Here is a 14,936-nt window from a genome sequence, read left to right as displayed (position 1 = left end):
TTACGCTGCTTTTATTCAACTTTTAAACATTCCCAAGTATCCTTCCCTTATAGCCTCCTTGTAACTCAGGTGCTCAATGCCATTTCTAAACTTAGTTCCCCATCTTTGTACCATGTTCAAAGCCAGAATGTGGTGCTTTGCATTGAACTGCACGCAACACACAAGGTGGATATGGACCAGTGGTTTGTACAAACTAATTATCACTTGGGACATACTCCCTTGAACTATACATCCCAAATAGCTGTTTTCCCCTTTCACTAATGCTGATGGTTTAAGGGTATTGGCCACTAATATTTCTAGATCTCTTTCCTGTGTGCTTACCTGTAAACTGTTTTGTACTTCCAGATTTTGTTTTCTTTTCCCAATTTCATGTCTTTGCATTTCTCCACATTAAATGACATGTGTGGCCCAATATCCCGACTTGTCCAGGTCCCTTGGCAACTTGTCTGCTTGTTCCCTATTTAGGCCATTCAGCCCCTTGAGCCTGTTCCACTGTTTAATTAGATGATGGTTGATCTGTACCTCAACTCCATTTGTACCGTTGCTCCATATCCCTTAATACCGTTATCTAACAAAAATCTATCTAATATGCTTTTCTGCCAGTTTGCAAAAATATACAGTGATATCTGTACTATTTCTCGTGTATCCCTGAACAGTGTAAGGGTTTTCCTTTTGCCCTGTGGCCTGCAATTCCAGATATTTTGCACGTAAGGTCAAATTTTGGTTTATAGGAAGCTTGCCTGTAGAAGCTGACTATGGCAGACTGCGTGAATGGAAGAGCATTGGGAAGTATCCCAAATTGTAATGGCTTCACTGTTAAATTTTGGCTCTTTAGTATGCCAAATTCAGCAACCCAACTAAATGTTCTGGGAGCGAACTAATTAGAAATCCTGTCACAACCATTGTGCGAAAGTATATAGCAGTATTTAAATCTCACTTTGTGTGCATTTTTTGTGAAATACTGAAACATGCTGGGATAGTTATTGACCAGGACATGCTGAAAAGAAAAGCAGTTAGCAAGGTGGTTGAAAGGAAAAGCAAGTGTTTCAACATTATAAGATCTTAAAACAGCTGTCAATTTGAGTCTTTGAAATGTCTGAGAAACAATTGTCCTATTTGTGGAGAAGTAAACTAGTGAGGATTTGTCTGTTGAAATACACCCAGTGGCCCATCAGTTTAGTCATGCTCTCAATCATTGTTGTGTTGCTAAATTTACTTTTCTCCATTTAGTAGATTAGTGTTTTTAAAAAAAACACTATAGCGTCAACAAATTATACATCAAAGATGCATTATGTGCAAATTGGTATTTTTCCAAATTTTTCTGTGTGTGAGACCTCCTTCAAGTATTAATGCACTTCCTGATACCCCCTGCAAATACTGACATGCTCCCAGAGACCCCTTTCCCAACTTCGGAAAGACAGTATCAGTTACACAAAAGAAAACAGTATTACAATTGTAGCACATTTTTTATTAGCATACAGCAACAGAAATAACATGCCAATATGTTAGCAAATACAGAAAAACAGAGCAATCTGATTTTTTTGGATTAAATAGTAAACTGTAGATATGCATAAACTGTAATGGTTTCTATTCTTTGCCTTTTAGGTCCAGACATTTGGTGTGCAGGTGCCATGCAAGAAAATAGATGATTTGACAAGTGGAGTTGTGATGGCGCAGGTCCTACAGAAAATGTAAGTTTGAAAATGTATTATTCCATCTTTCTGTTGTGTCTGAAAGCGATCTTTTAATTTGTATACATTTATTTATACCAGTCATACCCAAACTGTACCCGAATATACTCCCCTATACACATATTACAAAGTACAATGGGGAAATTAGTTGTATAAAGTAGCAGCAACTATTTTTTTAAAGGTATAGGAATCTATATTATTAAAAATCTTGAGTACATTGTGACTTCCTGTCCACAAATCTGACTTCCTGTCCACAAACCTCACTTCCTGCTATCACGATTTTCAATCATGCTTTTTGTCAACAGCTAACATCGAAAATCCTGTAGAAACATTTATAACGGGAAACCCGATATCAAAGATAAGCATTTCCTTTGCCATCATGCTGACCATTTTTTTCGAAGTAACTGATATTCCTAGGGCTCAATTTTCGGACCCCTGAGCGGGTGCGTTCGTGGTGGTGGGGCTCCGAAAATCGGGGATTCCCAGGGCGGGTCCGGGGCCCGGCTCCAACCCGCCCACTTCCGGGTTCCTCAGTGACACGCTTACATGCGCGCGCAGCCCCCGCATGTGGGACTCCCACTGGCAATTAAAGCCGGCGGGATGCCACTTAAGGTAATTATTTAGGTACTTCAGGTCGTTAACAGACCTGATTAACATGATATTTTAGGAGGGGTGGGATTTTCCAAATAACTGAGACTGTTTCCCGTACTGGGGGAAACACTCCCAGTTGAAATGAACATGTTGCAGCCATCAGCCTGTGGCAGCTGCAAAGGTCCATTTGACAGGTCGGGGGGGAGACCCTCACTCATTGCAGGAGGCCACTCTGTCACTTTGGACAAAGTTTGGCCTCCACCACCCTCCTCCTAACAATAAAATTCACAAACTTGCACACTTACCCCGGTGTGCAGACACATTTACCTACCTTGCGGACCCCCTCAAATGTACATCTTCCGGATGGGGGCCGCCGTAGCTGCAGTCATGACCTCCTCGGAAGACGAACAGCATCACCGGCCACGCGTCCACCTCTGACACGTGGAGCTCCACAACACAGTGCTGTGATACATTCACCTGCACAGCAGGAGGGAGGGCAACCGCAGAGAGAGATGCGTCGCATAAGGCACTACCCTCGCCACCGGGTCTACAGACAGAGGCTCAGCTTCCTGGACCTCTCTGTGCAGCAGTGCATACGGAGGCTCAGAGTCACTTGATGTGTAGTCGTGGACATCTGCAGCCTCCTTCATGCTGAGCTGCTCCCGGCTGGCTCGAGCACCATCTTCTTACCTGTCGCTGTCAAAGTCACCACTGCCCTCAACAACTTCTCCTTCGCATCCTTCCAGGGTGCCACCGGGGACATCGCCGACGTGTCTCAGTCGTCTGCACAAAAGAACCCTGCAAATACACCTACACCCACTCTGCAGTGACACAATGGGTGGCATCAGTTGTGGGTCTTCATAGTGATCCTCAGGAAAGGGCATTATTGCACAAACCAGACAAGATTTGCAAAGATGTGGCAGTAGTGGTGACAATATAATATGTAATGTGAGTTGATCAGAAATCAAATATAAGCAAAAACCATGACAAACCCTCATACCCTTGTGCATCCCCTTCATGCTCACGACACGTTTGCCTTACGCTTCCTACTGCACATATGTGATGCATGCCCTGTGGCTGCAGCACAGGTAGTGGCAGGTTGAGTGAGGCTGACCATGAAAGAGATGCATGAGAGGGTGAGTATGAGATAGAGCCATGAGATTGTATGAGGATTGGGTTGCGTGGTAGTGGTGGGATGAGTACTGGCGAGGTGAGTAAGTGCAGGTAAGATGAGGATGAGCTTTGAGTGGGTGTGAGGAGTGATGTGATAGAGTAGTGTTGGCAGTGCAGAAGGAGATGTGGGGTGGGGGCGGTGATGTGGCAGACAGAGTATAGGGGAATAAGTAAGTGTACTCACTTCGGCTGACCTTCTTAGGTCATTGAAGCACCTCCTGCACTGTATGCAGGTGCGCGATATGTTGGTGGTGCTGGTGACCTCCTCTGCCACCTCGAGCCAGGCCTTCTTGGTGGCAGAGGCAGGCCACTTCTGCCCGCCCGCCAGGGAGAAGATCTCTGTCCTCCCCCTCCTCCTCACCCCATCCATTAAGACCCGGAGTGAGGCATCATTACACCCGGGAGCAGCCTTCCCCCTGGGCTGCTCCATGCTGTAATTTTTCCTATTTTCTGCAGCATCAGTCAGTGCAGGATTGCCCCTTTAAATAGGGCTCCTCCAGCTGCCAGCCTATGATGCGCCTGCGCAGTCCGCCCGCTGTGCAGCTTTCCAGCGTGATACCCGGAAGCAAAGGTAAGTACCTTCAATCAAGCTGCAATTGCGTGCGGAGCACCCCAATTTCACTGGGCACGTTACTCCCCGCTGCCAACCCGCCTCCCTCCTAATATCGGGCCCCTAATGTCCAAATTAAGATTTAAACAAAATTAAATCGAAAGTTGTAAAATTCACAATAAAATGATCAAATTTACCCACTGTTTTATCTTTGTCTTTCAACACTTTCTTTCAAGTTTTTACATGAAAAGCTTTAGCCTGTCTCAAAAGCTTGTTTTTTTAACCTCAGAATAGTTAGAGAGAGCTTTCAACCACATCTGTGCATTCTTGAGCATGTTCAGTTTGCAGAATTTTCCAGCATACCATCTATTCATCAACAAGAGTTGAAGGGTTAAAGAATGTAATCAGGATTTAAGTTGGTTTGCTTTTTCTGAAAAAAAAATTGAAAGAAACTAGAGAACGAATTCTCTAAATTTTACTTCAGCTAAGTATTGACAGTTGTTAAGGTTCAGTCCCCACCAAATAGAGCAGGCGTGTTCGTGTGAATGCATTTTGCCCACAATACGTGATGGCTGCTATAATGGCTGAAGTGAAGCCAGAAGAGCCTTCCCAATATCAAAATGAACAAAAGCAACAGACAGTAACATTATCAAAACATGTTCCTGTATTCAGGTCATTTTTCAAACATGTCTTCAGTAATTAATATTTAATTTAAAACTGAACTGGAAGGCGCAAGCTTAGCAAGCAGGAAGGGCTCGCAGGAGTCTTAGTGGCTTTTTAAAGTCATTTTTTCTTGTTACACTTAATTTTTCCTCACTGAAAGAAATGTTTAATTGAGGAACGCTAAAAATGTACGTCCTGCTTGCAAGCAGTAACTAGTGTCAGGTAATCACGAGGTGCAAACAGATGCTTGAATTGCTTGAAATAGTCGGAGCACTTAATATGTTTTAAGCGGTGCCTTTGTGATTGACACCTATGGTAATGGCAAATGGTCAGTGCAATTTGCCTGATATCGGCAGCTGTCCGGGATAGGCGGGACAGTACAAGTGGTAGGGACTGTATTCTGTTTATTGTTCGAAGCACCAGCTGTGAATAGTATTGCTTAGAAAAGGATAAACAATTTTTATAGAGAACTGATTTCTGTTGAATATTTATTTTAAAATATCTCTTCTGAACCAGTTTTGAGGCTTAAGGAATATTCTTGGATCATTCAAAAGTTTTTAAATATTAAAGAATTACATTTTGTTAATGGACATTTATGTTTATGAAAGGCTGTATAAGGTGACAAAATCAAAAATGGTGCACTAAAGTGATACTTTCTGCTTCTGTGTTCCTGCAGGAAACTGCGAAGCCTGGGCCCATGATTTTCAATCCATTAATTTTAAGAAGCAGATAATTTAACTTCAAGTGTCTTAAAGCAGGAATGTAAAGACAAGAACTGGTTGATGATGGGGAAAATGGTGGGGTGGTATCTTGGGCATAAGAGAGATTGTAAACAGGTAGTGAGAGTTGGCTGATGGATGGAATCACCTGAAGTGGGCGGGGGGGTGTTGGGGGCTTAATGGTTCGTAAAGAACCAAGGGCAGTTTGGGTTGCATCCTCCAGGACCCCCTTCTGCAGATGGTAGCTCTCCTAATATTGCCAGATCTGAGCAACCCCCAGAATTGATGAACCAACCACCCACCCCCCAAAACAATTTTCCAAACCCCTCCCCCAGTCCTGCTAAACCCCAGGACCCCATAGTGCTCACAGACCCCTAGAGTGCATTCCTAGTGTTCCCCCTTTTGTTCTTTGAAGCCTGGAAGCTCCCTTCGAGTGCTTCTAGACCCTGGGACCCACCCAAAAGAATACTGTTGGATCCTCGGATCCCATGCCCCCTACCTAGTGCTTCCAGATTCTGGGGTCACCTCCACTGCTCATGAGTCAATTCCTGGTAATACTACTTGGCATAACACCTCGTTTCTTATTAAACATCTGACACAGGTATGTGTTCACCAAAGAAAGAATGAACGTGCATTTATATAATGCCTTTCATGATCTCAGGATGTCTGAAAGCACTTCACAGCTAATGAAGTACTTTCGAAACATAGTCTTTGTAATCTGGGATTTGCCAGTTTTCACCACCCTGCCCTGCTTTGCACCCTCTCTCCTCTCCCCACAGCACCCTCTCTCCTCTCCCCACAGCACCCTCTCTCCTCTCCCCACAGCACCCTCTCTCCTCTCCCCACAGCACCCTCTCTCCTCTCCCCACAGCACCCTCTCTCCTCTCCCCACAGCACCCTCTCTCCTCTCCCCACAGCACCCTCTCTCCTCTCCCCACAGCACCCTCTCTCCTCTCCCCACAGCACCCCCTCTCCTCTCCCCACAGCACCCCCTCTCCTCTCCCCACAGCACCCCCTCTCCTCTCCCGTCCCCTCTTTACCCTCTGTCTGTGGTTGCTTTCCCTACATTTTCCTTGTTCTCTTTCATAGAATTACATGACACATAAACACGCCATTCAGCCCATCAAGCTGCATTGGTGTTTTTCAGTACTTATTTTTACGCTATTCTTTGAACTCCCTAATTTAACTTTTCTTTTAACTTTGTTTATTTTTAAATTTAAATAAGTTACTTACCTATTTGCCTTATATATCCTTCATTTTCAGTACTGGATGGGACTCGCATAAAGTTGTATTAGTCCTTGATTGGATAAATCTAGGTTCAAAAGATAAAGAAAGTTGTAATTTGACCTGGTTCTATCAATCGATTGGTCAGGTCAGACTCCTATCATTGATAGTAAGATGGCATCTGGAAGCTAGAATTGGCTCAATTTGCTGTTTGTCACTGCAGGCTGGTGAGTGGCTCAGAGTTATGTTATTGGCAGGACTTAAAGGATTAAAAAATTTCTACATGGGTTAATATAACATTCAAAGAACAGGACACTTCTCTTCAAATCATCTGATGATAACATTTACAGACAGAAGTAATGACTTTGCCTGTTCTCACATGCATAGTAATATCTTAGTATTCTTCTTGCTTAGGTGAAAATAATTGAAACCAGCAGGGAAATCAGTGTGTTTTTGAAATTTAAAAAAAAGGAAATCAGTAAGGTTCTACTTTTCTGCCAATTTTTTGACTTTCCACTTTTTGAAGAGGTATACATCTTAATGAATGGAGAACACAACGTATTTCATCACTACTTCATTTGTTTACCATTTATTCTGAGTGATTTGGTTGAGTTTCAGGTTTGGTAGATTTGAGTTTTCAAAATTAGAATTGTGATTTTTAAAAAAAATATAATTTCAACCAATGTGATAGGAAGCCTGATGATCAAATGAACAGGAAATGTGTGCAGCTGTACCAATTTTATGGTACAGGCATTATTTTATATTAAAATGATTCAGACAATTTAATGTATGATTGCAGCACAAAGATTGTCTTCTTAAATTTGCAGAGATCAATCATGGTTTGATGATACCTGGATAAATCGTATCAAGACAGAAGTGGGGGACAACTGGCGACTAAAGGTACTTATCTTTTATATTATCTCTTTACTGAAGATTTTTGAATAAACAATAGTAAGAAAAATCAGAAGAAAACCAAGATAAGAAAAGAATAATGCAAGTTGACTGAACAATTCATTGCAATCACCATTTAACAGTGACCTGAAGGCACAAGCACAAGCTGTTAAATGACATTTTTAGTGAATTTTAGTGACAATGAAAATAGGTATTGTATCTCCCATTGAGTACATCATTTGAATTTGGTGCTCATCAATTACAAAAGTGACTTAGCATTGGTGGTATTGTCAATTCAACATCTTGAATTCTAAAACAAATAAAACCATTTAAGCAACTTGTCACCATATTGTCAAATAAACCTGTTCCCTACAAAGGCCAGTTTTGTCAGTCTTCTAATGGTTTGCCCACTAATTCTATTCCTCATGTTATGAGCATCAGATCTGTGTTTCCTACACCAGAAAAAAAATTATATAGAAAACTGTTCAAAAGCTCTTGTAGTCTTAGGTCTTGTGGAAGGGAAGTTCCTTTTGAATTTTACCAATTATTCTGATATCTATTTTGTAGCTTGTCTGAAAAATAATTACATTATTTTCAACACCATTTTTAGTGGACGCATACTGCAGCCTACACTAATTCAAACAACACTCCCCTGCTGTTATCACCATCATCACTGAAGCCACAAATGGGCAAACCAGTGATAGACCTGATAACAATATTTCAGCACAAGAAGCTACTGGAACTCTGCTCCAGGGTCAGAAAGATCATGACTGTAACCCTGGATAGCCTGTAATTCCTTGAGTTTTCTGTACACTTTTCTTTAACATTTTTCTGTTGAAGTAGAGATCATTCACAAGTTTGGGCAGAGGAAGCAATCACTACTGACCACCTTCTCTGATCTTCTGGCCTTCTACCGTTTGGCTCAATATTGGGTGACTCTCTGACCCCAAATATATGGTAAAATTGAACCACTGCTCCCTAGAGCTTGTGATTGATGGGGTGAATCTAGAAGGAGCTGGCTCAGCGGTGCAAGGATTCTGGAGGTTGGCAACATTGCTGGCTTCCAAGAAAGCTTCTAATTTGAAGGCTCCTACTCTCCAACTTTAGCCTTTTGCTTTTATCCTTTTTCTCTCTAACCAATTTTCAATTTCTGATGTTTTCTACTTAACCTCGTTCTGTACTGATTTGAAGTCTCAAGCTCAGAGTCCATGAACCTCCCCAAGCCTAGTGAGGTGACGGACCGAGCAATAGCCGTGTGGGTTTTTCATTTCTCTTTCATCTAATTCTTTTGTTACACTTGGCGTATCTAACCAAGGAATTTTTATATAACTTCTTTACAGCCTTTGCTGCAAAAGGGCGGACATTAACCCATCGTCCTCCTGCACAATTTCTGACCACCTTCATCATTGGTGGAACAGAGGGGTATAATAACAGAGTACAGAGCGATGGGGAACCAGTCGAGAGTTCCATTCCCTTTCTCTGTTCACTTTCCAGAACCTGCTGCGACTGCCTCTCTCCTTGCTGGTCTCGGCCCTGCAGCTGCCATTCCGCATTCCTTTAGACCATGTTTACATCACTCATTTCTTCCCTAGCTGTCGCTGACTAGTGTCTCTCCACCACTTGCAATTTGTGCCTTAAACATCTCATTCTCAGTTTTGAGACTGTCCCTTTCTAGAATCATAGAATTTTACAGCACAGAAGGGGGCCATTTGGCCCATCATGCCTGTGTCTTTGAAAGAGCTATCCAATTAGTCCCACTCCCCTGCTCTTTCCCCATAGCACTGCAAATTTGTCCTTTTCAATTTTATATTCAATTCCCTTTTGAAAGTTACTGTTGAATCTACTTCCACCACTCTTTAAGGCAGTGAATTGCAGATCATAATAACTCGTTTTTACAGAAACTTATCACAGCTTCCAAGCAAGCTACTCCTGTTGCTTGTTGATCAACAATCTTTTCTTTAAGTTCCTGGATTTCATTCTCCTGTGCTTCCATCTCTAACTGTTTCTGCATAAATTTCTCATTCTTTTCTTTTTCCTTATGAGCTTTAAGCTAGCCAGATTGCCTTTGTCTGCCTATCCTTGAGTTTCTTTGCCTATTTCAGCTCCCTGAGCCAAATCTCACATCTAGGTGCTGCTTTGAGTCCCCAAACTCCAAATTGTAGCCCCCACCCCAGAGTTTACTTGACGATCTCCACTTTTATAAACTCCCCAACCAATGTCCTGTTTTGGCTCCCTGAGCCGTCTAAGCTTTTTTTTTTATTCGTTCATGGGATGTGGGCATCGCTGGCGAGGCTGGCATTTATTGCCCATCCCTAATTGCCCTTAAGCTCCCAGATTTTATTCCCTCAAAAGGGTCTGTATGCTGTTTGAAGTCCCCAAACTGCTCCTCTCACCTTGGGAACCTAACACTCTTGTGTGGTGGACTCCATCCTAGCCTCAAACCCTGCCTGCAGCCCCATGTCTGTAGTACATCCTCACACAGCACACTGCTAGCTGTACAATGCTTGCAAGTTATAACCAAGCTCCCAGAGCCTTTGTTAACCTCCTAAGCCAGTTGTCCTAACTACTGATCCCCTAACTTAGCTAGCTGTCAAGCTGTTGAGGGTTAGTCCTTTCTGTCTCTAGCTGGTCTGGGATATGGTCTAGACTTTCCCAACCAACTAGACTGATGCCCCTTAGTTCAAATTAATTCTTGATTGATCGTAACACTTTTGTATCCTGGGCTTTTGGCATCAAATCTGTAGGGATTTCCCTCTCTCATTCAGGATACAAAATATCAAGGATCAAGCGAGACAGTGTAGTTATTTTGTAACTCTGAAGAATTTTTTATGACATTCAGACACGACAGTTTTTACCAGAAAGAAAGTATAGATCCTCGTACAACCTTTCAAGCGAGCGCATCTCAAGTACAAAGGAATGATCAAGTCTTTTTCCTTGGGAGATGAGATAAGGTTCTACTCCTGTGTCATCTTGTTCAAACGTAGCACATGGTTCTCCTTAAAAAAAATCTTTGCAGAATGGGCTGTGTTTATATGTTTTCTTTCTTCAGGTCTGCTACTGGCATGATACCATATTTGGAATTGTTTTCAGTTCTAACAGTGAAGAATTTCTTATCAGTTCCTCAGGCCTTGTTTCTTATTTCTGCATCAGTCAGCATGTTTACCGTGCCCTGGCCTTGTAAGCCTACTAAGGGCTTCAAACAGTCGTTTTGTCTGTACTGTCTCTCTGGAACATATTGGACAGTAAGCAAAGAGCATCATGCACTCTGATTTTGGCCAAGCTGACAGTTCTGAGTTCTTTCCTTTGTTGTTCATACCTTTAACCATGTTCTGCTCTTTTGCCAAGCCCATTCTTTGCTTCCTTAAAAGCAGGTACTAAAAGTCCAAAATCCTTCAGAGGGTTTGAAAAATACATGCGTTGTTATGTCTTTGGAAAATTAATCCATTATTAATGAGACAGTTTGTACATCTGGAGGCCATTGCATCAGTCAGAACAAGTTATACTGACATTCTACACATCAACAATGAGGACAATTCTGGAATATGACTTGCAATTCCTATCTCAAAAAGGATATAGATGTATTAGAAAGCATTCAGGGAATAAGAACAAGGATAATTCCAAGCCTAAGTTATGAAGAAAATTTCAAGCAGGTAAACTTCTTTTTGCTAGAGGGGAGATATATATGTCACCAATACTACAGGAACTGCATGCATATATTTTAAAGCTCTTGCTCTTGCTTTCCTCTAACTTATTTCAGCTTTATACCTCTCAAGTGATCAGCCATAAAAAAGACAGTGGGAATCCCAGTGACTACCACGTCCTTTTCCTTGATGTACTGGAACCCAAGCATCGATTGCTATCATATTGCCACCTTCGTAGAACCATAGAAATGTACAGCACAGGAGGAGGCTATTTGAATCATTGTATCAGTGCCGGCTCTTTGTTAGAGCATCCCAAATCTTATCTCACTATCCTGTTCACCCCCTCTCCATAGCCATTTTTCTCTGCTTCAAATATTTATCCAGTTTTCCCTTAAAAGATGCAGTGGTCTCTGTCTCAACCATTTCCCGTGGCTAAAGCATTCCATGCTTCAACAACTCTCTGCAAAAAGGAATTTCTCCTAGCCCCTCTCCTCCAGAAACGAATTGATTACAGTAAACTAGGCAGAACTGATACAAACAGTGGTAAGTATTCAAATAAGTATTTGGTATAATACAAAACCAGTAGATACTAGATACCCGTAAAAGGTAAAAAGTCCTCTTGTGTAATTAAGCAACCGTAATCAACAAATGAGGTAAGAGACAGCATCAAGCTAAACGAAAAGGCATCCACAATGCAAGGAAAAATGGAAATCCAGCAGATGGGGAGAGCTATAAAAAGCAACAAAGGGATACAAAGAAAGTAATGAGATGCATAATGGGAATATTAAAAAGAAACTTGCAAGGGATATCAAAGCTAATAGAAAAAGTTTTTATAAATATATTACGAGAAAGAGTGGTAAAGGGGAAGATGGACCCATTTAAAAACAGATGTAGTTGAGACTATAATGGGTAATAAGGAAATGGCAAACTTGTTAAATAAGTACCTTGTATCCATTTTCACAGTGAAGAGGACAAAATATCAGCAGTACAAGGGAACCTAAAAATGAGTCAGTGAGGAATGTAGTAGATTTAATATAAGTTTAAAAAAAATGTTAATAGAAAAAATAATGGGAGTTAAGATAGACAAATCTCCAGGACCTGATGGTTTCCACCCCAGGTTATTAAAAGAAATTGGTGAGGCAATTTTAAATGTGTTGGTTAGAATTTTGCAATATTCAAAGATTGGGGAATTGTGCCTTTTGGATTGGAAAATTGCAAATGTCACTCCATTATTTAAGGAGGGAGGGAGCAACCAGGTAACCATAGACCTGCCAGTTTAACATAGTTGTGGGGAACTTACTGGAATGAAACATCAGAGACAGTGACTGAGCACTTGGACAAGTATGAGCTGATTGAAGAGAATCAGCCTGCAATGGTGAAGGGTAGGTCATGGTGGATACAGGAGTGTCTATGGATGTTGTCTGTATAGACTTCCAGAAGGCATTTGATGAGGTGCTGCACAAGAGATTATTAGCAAAAATGAAAGCATGCAAAAATTTGAGGCAACCTTGTGACATGGGTTGGCAATTGCTTGGGAGGTTGGAGACAGAGAGTAGGGATAAAAGGATGTTCTCTGATTGGTGCGATCTGACAAGAGGTGTTCCCCAGGGATGTGTACTGGGGCCTGAGCTTTTCACTATATATAGACTTGAATGAAATAATAGTTATATATCCAAGTTTGCAGATGACACTAAGTTTGGAGCACAATGTGCAAATGGGAGCAGGAAGTTACGAAGGGACATAGACCGATTGAGTGGGCAAAACAGTGGCAGATGGAGTTCAATGTGGGGAAGTGTGAGGTCATCCACTTTGGATTGGAGAAAGAGAAATCTGAACATTTTTATGGAGGAGCAAAGGGATTTAGGTGTCCATGTACACAAATCACTAAAAGCTAGTGCATAGGTACAAAAAGTAATCAAAAAAGCTAATGAAATGTTGGCCTTTATCTCAAGGCGCTGGAATACAAAAGTGAGGATGTGATGCTTTAGTTGTGCAGAGCCTTGGTCAGACCTGCATTTCGTTTTGGGCACTGCACCTCAGGAAAGATATATTGGCCTTGGAGGGGGTACAATGAACATTCATCAGAATGATACCAGGGCATAAAGGGTTAAATTTTGAGGTCAGGTTGCATAAACCTGGCTTGCATTCCCTTGAGCTTATAAGGTTGAGGGGCAGTCGAGGTGTTTAAAATGATAAAGGGATTTGAAGGGATAGATACAGAGAAACTATTTCCTCTGATAGGGAACCCAGAACAAGGTGGCATAATCATGAAATTAGAGTTAGGCCAGTTAAGAGCGAAATCAGGATGCATTTTGTTCTCGGAAAGTTTAGTGGAAACCGGAACTCTCCCCAAAAGACTCTGGATGCTGGGTCAATTGAAATTTTCAAGACGAAGATTAATGGATTTTTGTTAGATAAAGGTATCGAGGGATATGGAGCAAAGGCAGGTAAATTGAGTTAAGGTACAGATCATCTATGATCTAATTGAATGGCTCAAGAGGCTGAATGGCCTACTTCTGTTCCTATAACCATGCTGATTTCACATAATTGGTAATCCTTGAAAAGGGAAGTAGAGGATATCACTGCCAGAGACTCCAGGACTGATGCATTACCCATAAAGAGATGTGAGAAGATAATTCTGCAAGATCATTCAGAGGTATACCCACAGTTTGAGGGTGCTCCAACACTCAGCACCATAGAGCTTCTTGGGAATGTACAGCGATCCAACAAGCCAAGGTCTAGACCCCTTGGAGTATTTTTGCCAAGCAGACTGCAACTTCCACTTGCCAGTAGATCCTGGTCAATGATCAGAATCATGCCCTGGATCTTGTTTATATCTTGGCCCTAAGGCCCTTCAACTGCTTGGTAACTGTGGAGTCTGAGATAATTATCATTGACCATGCTACACATTTCCCCTAAGGCAAAGACACATCCATTCTTAGGAAAGGAAAAGTCCAATCTCTGGCTTCTTCTCTCCCAAAGAACTGGTATTCTACATGGAAAAAGAGAGGCCAACCCTTTGAGGGGAATCTTTGTTCTAACTTGAATGAAATGATCCGTAACACGAAGATAACAGACACATTCCCACCAGTGCTCATGATGAATGGTATTACGTGTATCAAATTTCCATCCCCTCTCCAGCCTAAATCTCAAATTGAATTTTTCATGCATTTGGTGCTGGATGGCGGCAATGAATTATTGAGTTCATGTTGAGATCCGCTCGAGGGCATCAATGATCAGATCCCTCACCTTGGCCTACTTGCAGCAATATAACCACTCTGGAGGATCCTGACACTCAGACTTCCACTGCATGCTCATCCCAATATGTATGTATGTATGTATGTTTATATATATGTGTGTATAACTGAATAATTAATTACTTGATGCAATTTTAACCAGATTTTAAAATGCAGAATAACTTCATTCTCTTGATCGATAAAATATTGCCACTAGTGGATAAGAGAGAAATGCTTTTATATGTTGAATTGTTAATCAATAAAGGTACCATATCTGTGAAAGAAAGACATGGCTGCTCTGTGTCTGCTCTAACTTTAGAACTCAGATACACCAAACATTGTGCCTTGACTGGAAAGCTCTGGAGAGTGTTTTGGCGTTGCGGATGAAACTGACTTTAAGATGTTGGTCCTCTGAATCCTAACTCCAATTTATTTTTGGTATTTGGTGGTTGAACAAATGAGAAACAGTTGTAGGTTACATACCATAATGCATGGTTTTCATTGTTCTGTGAAAAAAGTTTACCACCCACAGGGAAGACCCCTCCCAGCACTACCCC

General features: G+C 41.7%; 1 protein-coding gene across 2 annotated transcripts in view; it reads left to right on the top strand.

Annotated features, from left to right (window-relative positions):
* The window catches only part of hook3 (hook microtubule-tethering protein 3), a 106,678-nt gene that overhangs the window by 14,541 nt on the left and 77,201 nt on the right, over nt 1-14,936 (top strand). For both annotated transcript variants that reach the window (XM_067994353.1, XM_067994354.1), the window contains exons 2-3: nt 1,606-1,691; nt 7,439-7,511. In XM_067994353.1, coding sequence (XP_067850454.1) covers nt 1,606-1,691; nt 7,439-7,511 — 159 coding nt within the window. The remainder of the gene's footprint in view (nt 1-1,605; nt 1,692-7,438; nt 7,512-14,936) is intronic.

This window comes from Heptranchias perlo, chromosome 1 (genome assembly GCF_035084215.1).
Source record: "Heptranchias perlo isolate sHepPer1 chromosome 1, sHepPer1.hap1, whole genome shotgun sequence".
NCBI classification, from domain to species: Eukaryota; Metazoa; Chordata; class Chondrichthyes; order Hexanchiformes; family Hexanchidae; genus Heptranchias; species Heptranchias perlo.
The sequence above is the reverse complement of the archived record's forward strand: the minus strand, read 5'-3'. Positions and strand labels throughout refer to the sequence as shown.